Genomic DNA, 18,260 nt, shown 5'->3' with positions numbered 1-18,260 from the left:
GAGAGGGTTTGTTAGCTTACACACTTGTAGCTTTTAAAATAACCTCATGTGATGTAGGTTACGTCAAGGCTGTAGCCATGAACTGAATATTGGAGGAGCAAATCTCCCCAGGGGGCAGGACTTCACTAACTCTGTCACTCAGTCATCCACTTTCCTCTTATTTCTTATTAGTTATTTATTCAGTTGTTTTATTAATTACCACATCCCCATTTTAATTTGGGGCTTTCATTTATGGCTCATTTATTTTCCTTATATTATTATTTTTATCATATAACATTAATATTATTTAAATATCTTAAGTTAACATTAGGATGAGACTGTTATGATGTCATTACTTTGTCTGAACCATCAATGTTTGCTTCTTTTCTCACTCACCTCCATATCCCCATTACTCCATATCCCCGTTACTGCCCTCATGCTCTCTCTCTTTACTCTGAATGAACCAGAGCTGAAAGAAATTTCATCACAAGTATTATCACTAAACTAGTGACAAGAAAGACTTGATGGATATGTGAAGGCTAACAGGAGTCTGTACATCAGGACTGGGCTAGTGTAATGGCATTGTGTGATCTCACTCACTTGCAAGTCACCACCTCTGCCTGACCTGTCAGCATCCTCATACTCTCCCTCTCACTTTCTTTCTCTACTTTGAATGAACCAGAGAGAACATGAAAAATATTATCGATAAACAACTGGTATTTCCTGCCGTGATGCTCAGGAATGGATTGCTGACAATTTCTTATCTGACTGTTCATTATGATGTCAGGAAAAATTAAGTATACTTATATCATCTGACTAGTGCTCATTTTCTCACAGCTTACTTTTCTTTTTTTTCTGAAGTTGCCCAAAAAAACGCTGAATGCCACTGTCACCCTTCCACTTATTGTGAATGAAAGCTGACAAGTGCGGACTCATAAAAATGTGCTTTCACTTTTTCAAACTGACACTAATAATGTCATTTACCATAAGCCAGTACAGCTGCAAAGGATACTATACAAATATGCAATTATTTAAATCTACTACTCTCTAGATGTTCACATGTATCACTACAATGACTGACACATTACTAAGACTTCACGTGGGATTTCGAACAAACATAACAAAATATAAAAACATTAATGTTTGTTGAATATGCCCTTGACCCTTCCAGGTAACTTAACTATGATAGCTAATGTTAGTAGTGTATTGACACTAACGTTACCTTCCCTGTAGGTCAGAGGCGTTAGCTAGTCAGCAGGGCTCTCATCAACAACAGATGGAAACACTGACAGCTTCTAACATTGCGTAAAGCTAGTCAGTTGAAATAAATGTATTTTATTACCTCAGTGTATTGGGGGGGTGGGGGGTGGAGTCCTAAAGGCACAAGAGACGGAGCACACGATCACTCTGCTCATGGACTTGGGCCATGATCATTCCGAGGAACAGCAGAGTGGTGAGCATGCAGTACTCGGGGCTCCTCGAGGAGTGTTTTCGAAAAGCGCAGTGTTGTTGGCCCAGAGAATGGAGAAGCAGTCATGCGGCAGCGGCTGGTTGCTGCCACCCTGCAGAAGAGCGTTGTTCCTGCTGAGCCCTTCCCATGACATGCTGTCTGCACCCAATCTGTTTCCCGACCGTTGGCAAGCCCGGGTCCATGGGGCTGCCAGGGGCGAACACGGAGAACACACAGCAGCAGGCAAGCCACTAGAAACACTCCCAGTGTCTACAAGCCTCAGCGTCCTGCGCATTTTAGTAAAGCACCATAACCTGCAGGCAGGCTGTGGCTGAGACGGCCATGAGCAGCCTGAGCAGTGTGCCACTCTCACCCCGCGTGCAGTCATAGCCGATGGTGATGCGGTCGAAGCCCAGTACAGTTTTGTAGAAGAAGGCCAGGCCCGTGCCAGCCAGGAAGACGGGCTGGCGGTAGTTCGCTCTCCAGCCCTCCCTGCTAGCGGTGAGAAACCTGCGGCAGAGCGCTCCTCTTATCCTCACTGACAGACACTCCTTGCCTTAAGGAACCCTTATCTGAATGACAGTGATGTAAATTAGGATGCAGTCAAGATACAACATTCAACACTGTGGCCCACCTAGTGTATACTCCTGCTTGTTTTCTCATCTTCTCATTCTACAGAGGACAACGACTGCTCTCAAACTGGTGTGGCTTAAACTGGACAAATGCATAGTGTGTGTGTTTGTGTGTTTGTGTGTGTGTGTTTGTGTGTGTAGAGAGAGAGAGAGAGAGAGAGAGAGAGAGAGAGAAAGATATTCAAAATTGTAGGAAAGTACAAGAATTTTAGACTTTAGTTTAAATGTAAGAATACACATGTAATGCACAGAATTAGAGTCAAAACTTTCCTGTCTGGCATGGTTTATGTTTAATGGAAGTTGAACTCAACTCTTATATTATCTCTCAGACAAAAACTGATCTGTAGAATAATAATCCCCTAGGTATGCAACAGTAACACACATTAAACAGCATTATTGGACCTGTTTTCAAGTGCACAGCAAGTAGATGATATTTCATTAGGCTGTTATCAGAAATCCAGCTTGTAAACTTGAGCTCAGGTATCATGTGATACTGAATAATCAACATATTTGGTTCATCTTTCTGAGCTATTTTGTGGGTTTATGCTTTTGTGAGATGTTTTGTGCTGGATAGGCCAGCACCTCAGGTGCAGGAAAGTTCACCTGGAACATGCAGAGGAATAATGTTTTCTGCCAGTCCTGTCATTCTGTAGGTTATTTGTCACCAGTGCCATTCCAACATTACTATTTGATGATGTATTAACTGTCCCAAATTACATTCTTTTTCCAACCCGGGCCAAAACAGTAATACAATGGCAGAATGGCATCAACCCTTGTACTGAAAGCCATAAAAGTGGGAGGTTCTTACATATTGTGGGTTCCATGCTTCATAGGTGGGCTTGTCTTGTGCCTGCACCACCACATAAGCCAGGAAAACTACCAGCAGCATTAGTGGACTGATCACCCTCCATGTAGCTTGCCAGTACAGGTTGGGCCTGTGTCCTGTCATCCACTCGATATCGTCACTAAATCTGAGCACACACAAACAGAACGAGACCTTATCAATTAGTGGTTCAGTGGACTTGAGACGGCCATGAGCAGCCTGAGCAGTGTGCCACTCTCACCCCGCGTGCAGTCATAGCCGATGGTGATGCAGTCGAAGCCCAGTACAGTTTTGTAGAAGAAGGCCAGGCCCGTGCCAGCCAGGAAGACGGGCTGGCGGTAGTTCGCTCTCCAGCCCTCCCTGCTAGCGGTGAGAAACCTGCGGCAGAGCGCTCCTCTTATCCTCACTGACAGACACTCCTTGCCTTAAGGAACCCTTATCTGAATGACAGTGATGTAAATTAGGATGCAGTCAAGATACAACATTCAACACTGTGGCCCACCTAGTGTATACTCCTGCTTGTTTTCTCATCTTCTCATTCTACAGAGGACAACGACTGCTCTCAAACTGGTGTGGCTTAAACTGGACAAATGCATAGTGTGTGTGTTTGTGTGTGTGTGTGTGTGTGTGTGTGTGTGTGTGTGTAGAGAGAGAGAGAGAGAGAGAAAGATATTCAAAATTGTAGGAAAGTACAAGAATTTTAGACTTTAGTTTAAATGTAAGAATACACATGTAATGCACAGAATTAGAGTCAAAACTTTCCTGTCTGGCATGGTTTATGTTTAATGGAAGTTGAACTCAACTCTTATATTATCTCTCAGACAAAAACTGATCTGTAGAATAATAATCCCCTAGGTATGCAACAGTAACACACATTAAACAGCATTATTGGGCCTGTTTTCAAGTGCACAGCAAGTAGATGATATTTCATTAGGCTGTTATCAGAAATCCAAGCTTGTAAACTTGAGCTCAGGTATCATGTGATACTGAATAATCAACATATGTGGTTCATCTTTCTGAGCTGTTTTGTGGGATCATGCTTTTGAGCTGCTTGTGCAATATCCTGCTTCCTCCCTTGTTTCCTGCACCATTCCATTATTTTTTTTTATTATTGGTTATTTTTTTTATTCTATAATTTTATTTATATTGCACAATCAAATATTATATAATATATTAAACTACGGTATTTTCATTATAAAATGTCTTATTTTATTTGTTTTTTTACTTAAGTAGGGTATCCTGAAGAAAAAGAAAAAAAAATGATCTGCGTGAGGTACAAATGTATTTGTACATATTCTTGATTTGGACTAATGGTGTCATTTATGAACCATTATTGTGTATCATAGCAATCGATGCCTAACTTATAATCAGACAATATCATGCCAAGTTAGGTCTTCAGAGAAACTATATTGGAATATGTCTGTTTATTGACCAATATCTTATCACTGTTAGAAGAAAAACTGTCAGTATATGTATGTGAACCACAGTAATAAGATCACCATGACACTGAAATATATAAAAACATTAAAGACAGAACAGAATGCTACTGGAAATACAGTCACAGCGTTACAACATAAATTAATGAAGCATATGCTGTCAAAAATAAGATCTGACTGAAAATATGGCGCAGTATATTGTGACTTTCTGTTGTTTTGGTAGTACATGGGTATAGGAAACATCAGATAAAATCAGTAAAAACAGCTTCCTGCACATGTGACGTGAATGTCTGTGGTTTGACAGAGGTCGGCACACCAAATTTGGAGCCATGTTCCGTCTCCACAGGAGGTCAGTGGTTCCACCCTGGGCTGGAGTATGTTAATCTCTACGTTTCCACATCATACCCATCCGTAGCAAAGGGGTTTTTCAGTTGTCTGTCTGCCAAACGTTTATATACAAATGGAATGAACTGATAAAGTGCCCACAGCGGAATGAAGGAGCAGGGAACAGCTGCCAGGAGTATACAGATGGCATAGACCCAGTCTGGATAGGCCAGCACCTCAGGTGCAGGGAAGTTCACCTGGAACATGCAGAGGAATAATGTTTTCTGCCAGTCCTCTCATTCTGTAGGTTATTTGTCACCAGTGCCATTCCAACATTACTATTTGATGATGTATTAACTGTCCCAAATTACATTCTTTTTCCAACCCGGGCCAAAACAGTAATACAATGGCAGAATGACATCAACGCTTGTACTGAAAGCCATAAAAGTGGGAGGTTCTTACATATTGTGGGTTCCATGCTTCATAGGTGGGCTTGTCTTGTGCCTGCACCACCACATAAGCCAGGAAAACTACCAGCAACATTAGTGGACTGATCACCCTCCATGTAGCTTGCCAGTACAGGTTGGGCCTGTGTCCTGTCATCCACTCGATATCGTCACTAAATCTGAGCACACACAAACAGAACGAGACCTTATCAATTAGTGGTTCAGTGGAGTTGGTTAATAAGTGTCCTGTCAAACAGGAACTTAGCTAGTAAAGAGTGCACACTGTATATTCTGTTGTTCAATTCTGAAAGTTTGCCCAGTGCACCTATTGGCACCGTAGATGTAGATCACGGCTGTGATCTCAAAGAAGGCAATGACCAGCAGAGGAAGGGAGCCCACATAGTTATTAAAAATTTCCAGCCAGTAGTTCCCAGAGCCCAGAGTGAAGATGAGGGCCACTGTGAAGGAGACTACGCAGATGAGACCTACAGAGAAAAATGAGGGGATGTCATTTATACACCAACATGATCTTTGATAGTTCCTCACAAAAATAGTCACCTGATAGATAAATTTCTCCTAGACAGCTGACTCATTAGTAATCTTATAAATAATACAATCTTAGTGAAAAGGTTTTGTACCTGTGAAAATCTCTTTAGGAATGCACTTGGGCACCAAGTGCAGGTCCAGCAGAGGGGTCAAGACACCCTCTAGATTTCCAAACATCGACGAGAGACCCAGCGTGAAGAGCATGATAAAGAAGAGCACTGCCCAGACCTGGGAGCCGGGCATCTTTATGACCGCCTCAGTGAACACGATGAAGGCCAAGCCAGTGCCTGAGGCGCTCTGAGAGGCAAAGAGCACAAACCCAGAGACGTTTAATGAACTCATACCTTTAACAACCCTCACATTTTATGCATTTCTTCAAATAGAAAATAAGGGCTTTCCTTAATTCAAACAGTGAAGATTCTAAAATGATTTTAACCCAATAATGATGTCCTCTGTGGTTCTCATAGCAGACCCCATTATGGCCTTAAAATAAAATAAAATTACCTGGTCAAGAAGGGTTTGGAGGTCGCATGTCTTTAGATGAAGTTGTTCCACTTCGTATGGATTTGTGGAATTAAGATAGGACAGCCATTCCCCATAATTGTTCTCTGTCACATTCCCGTCCGCAATATTAAAAGTGTTGATCAAGCTTAAAATATTACTGAAAACATGAATACAAGAAGAAAATATATATAAGTGCTAAGCACTCCAGATGTTCTTAGAGCATTTTTTCTATAAATAATCTGCTTCAGTGCTTACTCATTTAGACAGTCGTTGTAGTTGGACTGCGCCTTGAATCCCAGGATAGCAAAAATGGGTATCGATGCGTAAATTGACGTTGCACTGTTGATGCATCCAACTATAAGGGCGTCTCGTTCACAGTTGTTCCTGAGGGAATGGCCGTGAATTTACGACCATGAGTCACACACAGTGGATTTACGCATGTGCGCATTCATAATTCAAACGTAATCCGCATGTACTAATCTATTTACTTGTAAGAAAGTAAAAAAAGAATGTGAGGTTCTTGCTTCTATATTACTTGTATACTTAAAATGAATTTTTGATGCAATACTTGCATTCAGTATGAAGATAAGAATCTTCTAAATGTATATATTTTATAGATTTCTAAAACAGAAACCTTTCAGGCATGTAACAATGTCTTACTTTTGTGGATTATAACTGGAAAATGCAATCAACCCCCCAAAGGCCAGAGACAGAGAGAAGAAAATCTGTGTGGCAGCATCCAGCCACACTGTGGGGTTCTTCAGGGTTTCCCACTGTCAGGAGGAAGTGCATTAGGAATGACTTGTCTGTACTCTCAAAAATCCTCTCATTAATTAGCAATTGGAAAAAAATGGAATTGTGGCACTGTGCTATGAGGCTCCAGAAGAGAAGCATGAACTCACGTTGGGGGTGAAGAGGTAGTGCAGTCCAAGCATAGCCCCAGGCAGGGTCAAGGCCCGGATCAGGAAGATCGTCAGCACCAGATAGGGGAAGGTGGCTGTGACATATATTGCCTACAGCAGGACACACGGATTTCTCTGTGGCTTCACTGCTGCGCTTCCCACATATTGGAGATTTATTGGAAGTGTATGATGAAGCTACTGTGCAGAAGGCGTCCTGACCTTGCCAATGGTCTCGATGCCCCGGATGAAGCAGATGTAGACGATACACCAGGCTAAAGCCAGACACACCACGAGCCACCACTGTGGATCCCCGCTGACCGCGATGTCTGTAGTGATGTTCAGCGTCACTCTGTACCAGAAGTAGTTCACTGGCGTGCTCCTCTCACATTCCTCCAAAAGGCCTGAGCCAAAAAAAAAAAAAAAAGGCCGTGTGGCATTATAAAGCATGTGGAACATGTGCGTGCACTGATTTGAGTTTGGAATAATAAAACACAGCTGTCAAATTCGTAATGTACAGAATTAAATGTTAATGAATGGCTAGATCAGTGGTCATCAACCCTGCTCCTGGAGATCTACCACACCTGATCTATCTAACTATTGCTATCAGAAATCCTTGATTAGCGAAATAGTGTGAAATTTCGGTTGGAAGTGAAATCTGCAGGTTGGGGGCTTGGGGTTGGGGTTGGGGTTAGGAGAGTGTTATGTAATTCCTGGTCTAGCTGTTTCTTGAATTGACGTGACGCTGTTTGTGGCTTACCAGTGTGATTGGCCTTGGTGGGACAAGACTGCCAAGGTAACGGGTTTTGGAACGAATGGAACAAGTACCACAGAACCCAGGCGAGTATAGTATTGTAGAACAAACCCACTAAAAAAGAGACGGTCAGGGACGCCACACCTGCACACACAGCACGAAAAGCCATGCAGTAAGTCCAACGAATGCGTTCACTGTCGGTTACGCCTCTGATAGCGCTGCATCAGATCTGAAAACACACCCACCCACTCCTCCGAGGTACGGTGAGATCGAGTTCCAGACACCTATGCTACCCATGCGGAGCCTCTGCCCGATGGCCAGCTCCATGTGAAGCAGCGGCAGGCCCTCCAGCAGCAACGCGATGAGGTACGGGATCAGGAACGCACCTGGACAACAGCACGACATGTGAGTGCACCGCTGTGGCCCACGACGGCTAGCCGGGTGACGGGCCAGTGAGCGTGTAGGCCCTGGGGGGGAAGATTTTCTACTCGTATGTTACAGCACTCCGCCACTGCAGTTGTTACGCATGCCATTGTAGCATTCGAAATGCAGAACTCTCACAGGTATCTCAGCAGAACATCACACTAGAATACACCCATAAAGTACTGGGTAACACTTTTTCTGGGTGGATTCGTGCATCTCTAAGTGAGAATGTTACATTGACTGAGAGCACAGATTCATTAAATATTCTGTAATATGTCTGTAATGTCTTGCTGTTCTCTTTAATTCTGTAGTGTAAAGCATTATAAGGACTGCGTTTTTCTCACTGTGGTTGATGATAATCAAAAAAATATCTGTAATAGAGGCCTGCTGTACCAGGGGGACTTATAGAGCTATTTGTACTTCATGGTGTATTTGCTCTGCACTCGATTTAACATGATTTAACATAACTACTTACCAGTTTTCTTCCACTTTAAGCAGTGCGCTAAATGGACTGATTCCTGTATCTACCTATTTATCTATATTTACTCTTGACAACGTGCCATTAATCTGTGGGTGAACGTTTCTGAATGTGCAAATATCACAGCCATTTTAACCATATCTGTCTATATAACGGGCTCTGATAGTATGCCTTGCTAATGTGCTATGTGTGCTGGCAAGAAGTTTTTTGGGTTTTTTTACACTTTGTTATACTGTACATTTGTATACATTTTCCTCAGAAACTTTGCTGCCTGAACAGGAAAAATAAATTATTTTTGATCTTGAGTAGCAAATGAAAAACTGATATGGAGCAATAACCAACATAAAAAACTAAGCAGGTTTTGCTGAGTTCTGACACCTGAACCCACAAATACTTAGCAAGGCAAGTTTGTAATTTACATTATTTAACTAGGTGCCATATTTTCACTGAAATGGAAAAGTCTTTTACAAACAGGATTAATTTTGTGTTAAAATCAATGTTTTTAATTAATTTTAAAGGGTAATATTTCATTTGAGGAGTATTTCTTTTGGAATATCTTCACAGACGTTTATCAGACTGTTCATGTCTGCACAAACTGTCCGTGAAGTTTTCCTTTTAACAAGCTCCGCTCAGTGCCTTGGGTACACCACTGCATGCGATGTTATAGGTCGTAGTCGCGCTACTTTTTTCCAGTAGTTTAACAGTTAATGCATCTTAAAAACATAATGATGTACCTACCGTCTGTGAGAATACCAGTACTAGGAGAATGGAAAATTAACTTAACATACTCAGCAGGGTACATTATAAAAACAATGGAAATCATAATGTTTAACAAGGAAAATGTGTATGAATCATTTATCTCTTAAATTGGTAATATAATTTTCAAGTTGTCAAAATTCCAAACCAATACTTTTTAAAATTCTTGTTATCTTTTGGGTCAACTTCACATGCATGCTAATCCCTTATATTATTAATCCCGATTAATGGATTTATGTAGTTAAGGTACAGTTCACGACACATCAGGCGTTCATTATTATACTAATACACAAGAAGAACCTTGTCGATTTCCCTCGTCCTATTTTGTGAAAGCATAACCCCCTCCAACATATAAACCATCACGTGAGGCTTCCATCTTTTTTTGGCACTTAAATAAATGCAGCTCGACTACCAAGACATCAGCAGCCTCTTACCTCCCCCGTACACCTGGCATAGGTAGGGGAACCGCCACACGTTGCCCAGCCCAACCGCGAACCCGATGCATGTCAGCAGGTACTGGACCTTGTTGTCCCACTTGGGCCGCTCATCCGTGTTCGGGGGCTCCTCCGGAGCTCGGCGCAGCTCTATGTCTTTTGCACGTTCACCGTCATCCATCCTGTGAGTCGCTGTTTGCAGCTCAGTTGCACACAAGCTTTATTTCCTCTGCGCAGAAGCTCCGTCAGTTCCTTTCTAATTTACTGACATTTTTTTTTTAGGAGGAGAGGAGGAGTCTAGATGCTCTGGCTTGATCTCGCACTGCTGCAGAGCTGCAGTTCTGTGTTTCCCCTTGCAGCTGAGGCCAGGTTAAACCAGGAAGCACACACACTCACAAATCACTGAGAGCAAGAAACGTTCCTGTCAGTCCTTTGTTTATTTAATGGTGCTCTGTGCTACATCCTGTAGTTAATTTTTTACTTATTGAATCCATGAAGCCATATTAATGAGGTGTTAACTATGTGTACATTTATGCACATCCCTCCAATGGCATTGTTTAAGTTGTAATACTGATGTTACACAAAATAGTAGTCAATTTGTAGTCAATTTCTTCACAAGAAAACTAGTAATTTCTAGAAATCCATATGAAAAGATATTTATTTCAAGAAAACCTGGCTGCATGAAAACATGACAACAAAATCCACATATCTAAAGCATATTTATGTGTTTTGAATATGAATTAAATAAAACAGGTCTGAATGATATAAAGGAAATTAAAATATCTTGAAAATATTTGTTAGAAAATAAATAAGGTGCTGTAGCATTTGGCTCAGTAATTACAAATGATATCTGGAAAATGATCCCTGGAACTAATATATGGGGTGTTCCTTTAAAAATATGAAAAATCATGCACTCGTGGTACATGGTACGTCTGTGCAAGAAACAGAATAATCCTACAGGATTCATAGAACCAGTTAGAGATGTGAGCCCGTCTTGGAATTGTAGCCATGAGCATGTCATTGCAGACATAAGTGGTCTGGATAACAATGTGAAGGAAATAATGCCAATAGCCAAAATGTAAAACAATAACATCACCCAGTCCTGTATGGCGTCAGCTTTGGATCTGTGCTTCTCATCTAATTGCCAGAGTACGCCTTATCTCGCCATTTCCGAATAGCCATGAAAATGGCTGCGCCAGGTACAGAAAGGCTGGGAATCCCAGCCAAGATGAAGATTATGACATAAATCCACGATGGATAGGGCTTCTTCTCTAAAGTAGGAAATTTCTCCTGTAAGACAGAAAGATACTTCCAGACTCACGGTTACCATCTCCAAAACACTTTGTCTCATCTTTTTTATTGCTTATGCTGATTTATAACAGTAACATTATAATGTCATTTTATTTTACTTTATTATATTTAAATGACATTTTCACATGTATTTATACTTATCATTTATTAGTTTTATTATTATTCTTCCCCGTCCATTAACGAGACATATGGACAAAACCTATATTGTTCGTTTCTTCGCTGTGTTTTGTATTGAACTACTTCTGTTTCTCCATAGCCTTTCCCCCCCCCTGCTCTTTGGTGATGTCAGTCCTGTACCTGCCTTAGAACTCACTGTACCTACCGAAGTGAGGAGACCAGAACTCTCCCTACCTCAGCCTCGCTCACTGTTCCTTCGCTGCCCTCCTTTCTGCCTTTCTTCTTCCCGACTTTCTTATGTAAACCTCGTTACAACGCGAGCGGTGCCCGACGCACGCAGTAAAACCTTATCAGGGATCGGACCTCCCTCTTCCCTCCCTCATACCATATCTCTGCCTAAGTATGCGCTGCAGGCCCGCAACATTCGTGGAGCTGGGAGGGATCTCACCGATTCAGGGTCCCAGGCGATGTAGAAGAGCTCCTTGGAAATGGTGGTGACAAAGTAGAAGAGGAAGATGACCAGCATGACGAGGGGGCTGATGACTCGCCAGGTGGCTTGCCAGAAGATGTTGGGCTTGTGACCGATCATGAAGACAAGGTCTTCATTGAACCTGTTTACAAAGCGCACATTCTCTGGTTTTGCCCCGCTCTTCAGTCTCTGACAATATTAAACGCGGCAAGTGCACTCCAGAACACCGCGGATGTGATTCAGAAAATGTAGACAAAGCAACAAACTAGTTTTATCAAAGGTGTGGAATATGCGTTTCTTCACTTACCTGTCTACACCATAGATATACACCACTCCAACCATCTCGCAGAAAGCCACAATGAGGAGAGGGATTGAGCCAGCGAAACTGTCGAAGAGTGCCAGCCAGTAATCCCCTGATCCCTGAACAAATATCAGGCCAAGACAGCAACACACCAAACACGTCACACCTGGAGAAAAAAATGATAATCTCCAGGTTTAGATATTTAAACCTTTAACCGACATTTTTATATGTATTTCATTCTACATGCAAAGAATCACTCATGGGACGTGTTGCGAGAAGGATAAGGACAGGGACGTAAATATATTACATTTACGTGCGTAACGTTTTATGTGTCGTTTAAGATTTTAGCACCTTTGACTTTCTTTTTTTTTTTTGAACAGTAACTTAAACCTGAATAAAAGGCGGGCTGTGAGGACATGGATGTGCAGTACCTGAAATGGCTTCTTTGGGCCAGCTCTTCGGGAAGACCCCCAGGTCCTGCAGGGGAACCAGCACTCCTTCGATGTTGCCGAACATGGAGGAGAGTCCGAGGCAGAACAGCATGATGAAGAACAGGACGGCCCACAGGGGCGACAGGGGCATCTTGGTGATGGCCTCAGTGAAGACAATGAAGGCCAAACCAGTGCCCTCCACGCCCTGTGCAGGCAGTGAGCCGTTAGCGAGGGAGGTGCTTGTATAATCTTACAAGGGAGCAGCGAGGTCTCTAGCCTGTCATGAATTTTAATCTGGGTCCTAGTAGAGAAGGACTAAATAAAACCCATGCAAACAGTCTGCTTTGGCAGGAGATACTCCCCATTTTTCGGTGTGTGACTCTAATAATGGGTGTACCTCGCTGAGGAAGGTGTTCAGGTTGCAGGTCGGCAGGTTTAGGTCCTGGATGATGTTTGGATGGGTGGCGTTAAGGTCACGCAGAACCTGGTCGTAGTTATGCACGGTGATGTTGGTTTCTGGCAGATCAAATGTGTTTAGAAGGGTCAGGATGTTTCTGCAGGACAGATGTGTTTAGAAGGATCAGGATGTTTCTGTAGGACAGATGTGTTTAGAAGGATCAGGATGTTTCTGCAGGACAGATGTGTTTAGAAGGATCAGGATGTTTCTGCAGGACAGATGTGTTTAGAAGGATCAGGATGTTTCTGCAGGACAGATGTGTTTAGAAGGATCAGGATGTTTCTGCAGGACAGATGTGTTTAGAAGAAGACAGTTGTCTGTGGTTTAAGGAATGCTCCAGCTTTTTAAAACCTAATCTCTAGCTATCCCATCTGTAGTGTATAATTTGTCATAATTTTACAGATTAGCAGAATATAACACAGGCACATACCCTCCCAAGCAGTCGTCAAATCTCTTTGTGGCTCTGAAGCCGATGATGGTATAGATGACAGTGGCAGCGAAGATCGAGGTGAAGGCGTTAATGATGGAGATGATGACAGCATCCTGCTCGCAGTTATTACTGAGACATAGACACACATGCACTTTATTACAGGACAAAGCACATTTTAATAAAGTCAAGAATATAATTTAGCATTTCTCTCATTCGTCTCTGTCCAGCGGTGTAACGGATATTCTACCTGCATTGTCTGCAATTCTAAGATGAAACAATTTCCTTTGCTTGAACTGCCTTCTGTTTGTATTTGTGAAAATCTTTGAAACAGTTCAGCTGAATGTGAGATGTTGGGGATGTTTTGTGACTCACTGCACAGAGTTGTAGCTGGAGAAGGAGATGAGACCCCCAAAGGCCAGAGAGAAGGAGTAGAACACCTGAGCCCCTGCGTCCAGCCAGGTAGTGGGGTTTGCTAACTCAGCAAGCTACACACACACACACACACACACACACACACACACACACACACACACACACACACACACACACACACACACACACACACACACACACACACACACACACACACACACACACACACACACACACACACACACACACACACCCATCACCACCACTGACAAACAGACATTTACATACCTGCGTACATACGAATATAGCAAACAATCAAGCAGTATAAAATATAGCAGAATTCTCTTCAGTGTCCTTCACACTTAGATACATATCACATAACTCCCAAGGGAATTCGAATAGTTTAGTTTCGAATAGTAAACGGTTATTCTGCACTGGTTAGAAGTCGTTGAGTTTGTGCTGAATGACACTCACATCTGGCATGAAGAGAAATTTGATTCCATCGACGGAACCTTTCAGGGTCAGTCCTCTGATGAGGAAAATAGTGAGTACCAAGTAGGGTAATGTGGAGGTCACGTACACCGCCTGTGCAAGAGACAGACAGGGTTCCCATCTCTGGTCTGATACGTCTCATAGTTTCCACAGGCTGCTGCCCTGTGTCTGTAGTTCTTAGGTTATACATTTTAAAAGCCGTGGTGTGTTAAATCTTTTTATGAGTCCAAATTCTTACACAACAATATTGCTATCTATATAGTCGGCAGTAAAAAGACTCAGATGATCCTTATCGACCACAGTATTTAGAAATACACAATATTTCTGTAGATTTCATTTAAATCGGAATGCGGTTCTACATTTTTAAGTATGATCATTCTATACTTACTTGATGTACTTGCAAGGCAATTAAAAATGTTAAGACTGATATTGGTAGAAGCGATATTGGCTTCGAATGTCCTTGCCAATCTGTATTTATGCAGCGCAGAAATTTTATAACACCGTATCAGTGTGCTTTTGAAAACAATCCTTAATGACACTGCAATAATTACTGCTAGTATGTAATCAGCATCTTTTGAGAAAGTATGAATCACATTTATACTGCCTGTTAAACACTTTGTGTTTAAGAAGTCCACAGTTTGAAGCTTTAGTAGTACCATGTGGTGTGTGACATGTGTGAGAGTGATGATACCTTCCCAGTGGTCTCAATCCCACGGATGCAGCAGACATAAAGCACGCCCCACGCCGCAATCAGACAGAGTACCATCCACCACTGCAGACCGCCTGTCTCGTCTATGGCCGGGGTGACATTCAGGGTCTTCCTGTACCAGAAATAATCCACAGGAGAGCTCCTTGCGCAGTCCGACACCAGACCTGACGACAGAGTCACGTGTACAATGAAGGAATCATGAAGAGGAAGTATGGGACAGTGCAGATGTCATTTGATTAGAAGCATTCCAGAATGCCTAATTTACTGGTTTAGTGGTTATATAGCTGAAAGGATATATCGGTGCCGATTCACGTTTCACATTTCACCACAGACGAGAGACAGACGAGAGTTGCACCGCCACGGTCATGCTTTGTGGTGACTTGTGGCGGTTGTACCTGTTCTATTTTCATTTAAGGGGCACTGGCTCCAGGGCAGAGGTTCCTGGAAGGAGTTGAAGAAGTACCACATGACCCAGGCGATGATGGTGTTGTAGTAGAGACTGACCAGCAAGGACACGAACATGGATGCGATACCTGCGTAGAGAAGCGTAGCAGCTCTGAACAGCCCACTAAATGACCGCTTAGACAGGAGTGGAGAGTGCGGAGCAAATTCGACTCGGGATTAGCAGCAGGAGTTCGAGTCTAAAATTCCAACTCATTTTCAGATTCTCACTGCAAATCAGAACGTGAGCTGAGAACTGGCTTTAAAACCTTGACTTCTTTCCCACTTCTGGTCAAGATGGTGTCATGCACCTTATCTCACCTACTCCGACCATGTAGGGACTAACAGTTCTCCAGACTCCCACACTGCTTTTCCTCAGGCGCTGGCCAATGGCGAACTCCAGGTGAAGGAGTGGAATGCCCTCAAGCACCAGCAGGATCAAGAAAGGGATCATGAAGGCGCCTGATGGAGAGCAATAAAGGTAAAGAACAGTTAAGGTCACACATTTGGAATCAAATGTCTGTATGTTAGGTGAAAGATATTTCATTCTAAACCTTTCCAAACAGACGTTTGACTGATGGGTATTATTTGTAGTTGGGGATGTCGGGCCCTAGTTTTGGACCGCACCGCAGTCAGTATGGAAGACTTGATTCTGAGTCACAGGTGTTAAAGCCTGGGAAACATGTGAATACCATCCGATGCTGGAAAACATATTGTACTTTGGAGGACGTTCTGTTCAGAAAGCAATCAAGGATCAGATGTCTAATTATTTGTTCTTTCAGAAATGCTGATTGCAGGTGGTCAGCAGTGTTGAATGTGCAGACGTTCTTATCAGCTCCTCTGTCGTTCTGGGTGTTGCCTTCAGCACAGCACTGACCAATCAGTATCATCTGAGGCTGAGGTTTGGACACACCCAGTTACATGTGATGGTGGTTCGCTCAGTAACTCTGGTGAGCTTTTGTAAGGATGTGTTTACACAGGCGATAAAGGGTTTAAGTGAGTGCATTTAGCCACTCACAGAGGAAGAGTTTTTTTTAAAAACTGACCATATCACACACACACACACACACACACACACACACACACATGGGAGCTGGATTTTGTTTTGCTTGCTTAATGCTATAACAGTTGTCACTTTATCTACCACCAATGCTAGCTATTCAGAAGTGCTGATGCTTGCGTGATGTTCAGTGTCCACTGGGATGTGCAATATCAACCATTTTTACTTCGGCTGAGCTAACGCCTGTAAGTGTTCCGTCACCCTTGAACTGCGATCTGACAGAAAAGGCTTACATTAACCACGGTTTATGTGGTAAATGTTCCATGAAAGGTGTGAGTTGGACAAAGAAGAGTATGTATTTGGCATGGTAAATCTGCTCTAGAAACAGATTAATAGCTTTGGCTTATTATCAACCAAAAACACTGCCCCTCACGCACACACACACACACACACACAAAGTGGTGTGACTCATTAAGCTTATCAAGTACATGGGGTGAGGTCTTTCTCAAGATTACAAACATGTAACTTAATTAAAGTTAAAAGTGAAAAATTAATCATTCCCTGCATCTTATCTGAAATTGTACATATTGGCATTAGCTTGACATGTACACATGTCTGTAAAGCCACATATTATTCATTTAATGGAATTAAGTAAATTATATAGTTATTTTAGTTATATAGTTATTATATATATTATTTATACATTACTATATTAAATTAGCTGTAATAATGATTAGATAATATAATTTAATGAGAAATATTCACACATGCTGTAATTATATTTCAAATATACTGCATATCTAGGCCTGTCCATTACCGAGTATAGAGCAACAGAGGAAGAGTGTAATATGTAAACATTTTGCTTAATCTTTGAATGGGTTTAGTGGTGTGAAGCTCAACAGGTTTGACTCTAAAAGGAAAAATGTTTAAAGTAATGTAGGAAACCAGCAATGCCAAAACAAAACCACAACCAATAATCTATGAGAATACAGGAGAACATGAAGAGAACATAAAGGGTTGGTTTTGTCTCAAATGTTACATCGTTAAAAGAAATGATAAGTGTTTGTAAAGTCTATGAAGGGTTTTCGAACCAATTCTTACATTATTCTGAAACAGAATCTCTCAGCAAGAGACATAATGATATTGATAAATATTTAGATATTATATTGATAAATATTATCATTCCCATAACCCAAATACTTTGATAAAGATGAATAAATCTACCATTTTATTAACTGTATATATTATAGAAACTATTTGATAAAATATTAGTAAGTATAAATGATATTATGTGCAGATCATGTTTCATCAAAGACACTTTATGATCAAATTTGTAGACTTATATATTCGTATACCATTCTTTTCTCTCCTGACCAGCTGTCCGTCACAGTTGGCAGTAATCTATTAACTTATGCTACTATGAAAGAAGAGCAAAACATTAACAGACATCAGAAATGTGACCAAACTTTCATTAAAATGTTCATAATTATCAACGTCTGCCGTGAATGGGTGGACAAACTTCAGTAACAGCTATGAGCCAAATCATTTTCATCTAGTATAAAAACGTCTTCCAAACATTAAAAGGAACTGTAGACCAAAACACATTTACCTAGGGATGTAGTGTCCGACGAAGCACTGAATCTGAAGTTGTAACAATACAGTATTACCTTACAATATTAAATCACTATTGTGTGTGTGTGTGTGTGTGTGTGTGTGTGTAGACCCAGAATTTGGATATGGTAAACTTTAAATCAATCATGTTCATTTCAAGTGATCATGGCCAGTATTAAACTGTTGAAGAGACATCCTATTTCACAATGATGTGAAAGCAAATATATTACAAACA

The 18,260-nt window shown here is 41.7% G+C and overlaps 2 protein-coding genes across 4 annotated transcripts in view; both read right to left on the bottom strand.

The window, feature by feature from the left end:
- Nucleotides 1-250: 250 nt before the first annotated feature.
- LOC113570701 (sodium-dependent neutral amino acid transporter B(0)AT3-like) lies at nucleotides 251-10,085 on the bottom strand. Of its 3 annotated transcripts, XR_004776575.1 has the most exons (14): nucleotides 9,885-10,085; nucleotides 8,039-8,179; nucleotides 7,800-7,937; nucleotides 7,262-7,443; nucleotides 7,043-7,153; nucleotides 6,801-6,913; nucleotides 6,396-6,524; nucleotides 6,141-6,297; nucleotides 5,729-5,933; nucleotides 5,416-5,575; nucleotides 5,107-5,269; nucleotides 3,126-3,324; nucleotides 2,870-3,032; nucleotides 251-2,001 (listed from the first exon to the last, which is right to left on the bottom strand). XR_004776575.1 is itself a non-coding variant. In XM_026999270.2 (12 exons), exons 1-12 carry the CDS (start codon nucleotides 10,063-10,065, stop codon nucleotides 4,707-4,709), a joined length of 1,875 nt encoding a protein of 624 aa, XP_026855071.2. In that variant the 5' UTR covers nucleotides 10,066-10,085; the 3' UTR covers nucleotides 4,294-4,706. The 3 variants fall into 3 exon arrangements, 1 of the variants encoding a protein (XP_026855071.2); XR_004776574.1 differs by having other exon boundaries at nucleotides 2,870-3,324; XM_026999270.2 differs by lacking the exons at nucleotides 251-2,001; nucleotides 2,870-3,032; nucleotides 3,126-3,324 and adding an exon at nucleotides 4,294-4,901.
- A 227-nt stretch (nucleotides 10,086-10,312) lies between these two features.
- slc6a19b (solute carrier family 6 member 19b) overlaps nucleotides 10,313-18,260 on the bottom strand; it is a 9,203-nt gene continuing 1,255 nt past the window's right edge. Inside the window, exons 2-12 of the mRNA XM_026999090.2 lie at nucleotides 15,736-15,876; nucleotides 15,369-15,506; nucleotides 14,956-15,137; nucleotides 14,247-14,357; nucleotides 13,773-13,885; nucleotides 13,401-13,529; nucleotides 12,911-13,067; nucleotides 12,514-12,718; nucleotides 12,089-12,248; nucleotides 11,761-11,923; nucleotides 10,313-11,174 (exon numbers count right to left, since the gene is read on the bottom strand). Of these exons, the coding sequence (XP_026854891.2) occupies nucleotides 11,022-11,174; nucleotides 11,761-11,923; nucleotides 12,089-12,248; nucleotides 12,514-12,718; nucleotides 12,911-13,067; nucleotides 13,401-13,529; nucleotides 13,773-13,885; nucleotides 14,247-14,357; nucleotides 14,956-15,137; nucleotides 15,369-15,506; nucleotides 15,736-15,876 (1,652 nt within the window). The 3' untranslated portion in view covers nucleotides 10,313-11,021. The remainder of the gene's footprint in view (nucleotides 11,175-11,760; nucleotides 11,924-12,088; nucleotides 12,249-12,513; nucleotides 12,719-12,910; nucleotides 13,068-13,400; nucleotides 13,530-13,772; nucleotides 13,886-14,246; nucleotides 14,358-14,955; nucleotides 15,138-15,368; nucleotides 15,507-15,735; nucleotides 15,877-18,260) is intronic.

The sequence above is a fragment of the Electrophorus electricus genome, chromosome 10, assembly GCF_013358815.1.
Source record: "Electrophorus electricus isolate fEleEle1 chromosome 10, fEleEle1.pri, whole genome shotgun sequence".
Taxonomy (NCBI): Eukaryota; Metazoa; Chordata; class Actinopteri; order Gymnotiformes; family Gymnotidae; genus Electrophorus; species Electrophorus electricus.
This window is presented reverse-complemented; position numbering and strand designations above follow the sequence as displayed.

What these genes read in the sequence shown, in the direction of transcription:
- LOC113570701 (XM_026999270.2), bottom strand. Translation starts at nt 10,065, where the DNA reads ATGGATGACGGTGAACGTGCAAAAGACATAGAGCTGCGCCGAGCTCCG. An exon ending in CACCAAGGCCAATCACACTG is followed by an intron (nt 7,444 to 7,799) that starts GTAAGCCACAAA and finishes TTTTTGGCTCAG; the next exon opens with GCCTTTTGGAGGAATGTGAG. An exon ending in TCCAAACCCTTCTTGACCAG is followed by an intron (nt 5,934 to 6,140) that starts GTAATTTTATTT and finishes TTTGCCTCTCAG; the next exon opens with AGCGCCTCAGGCACTGGCTT.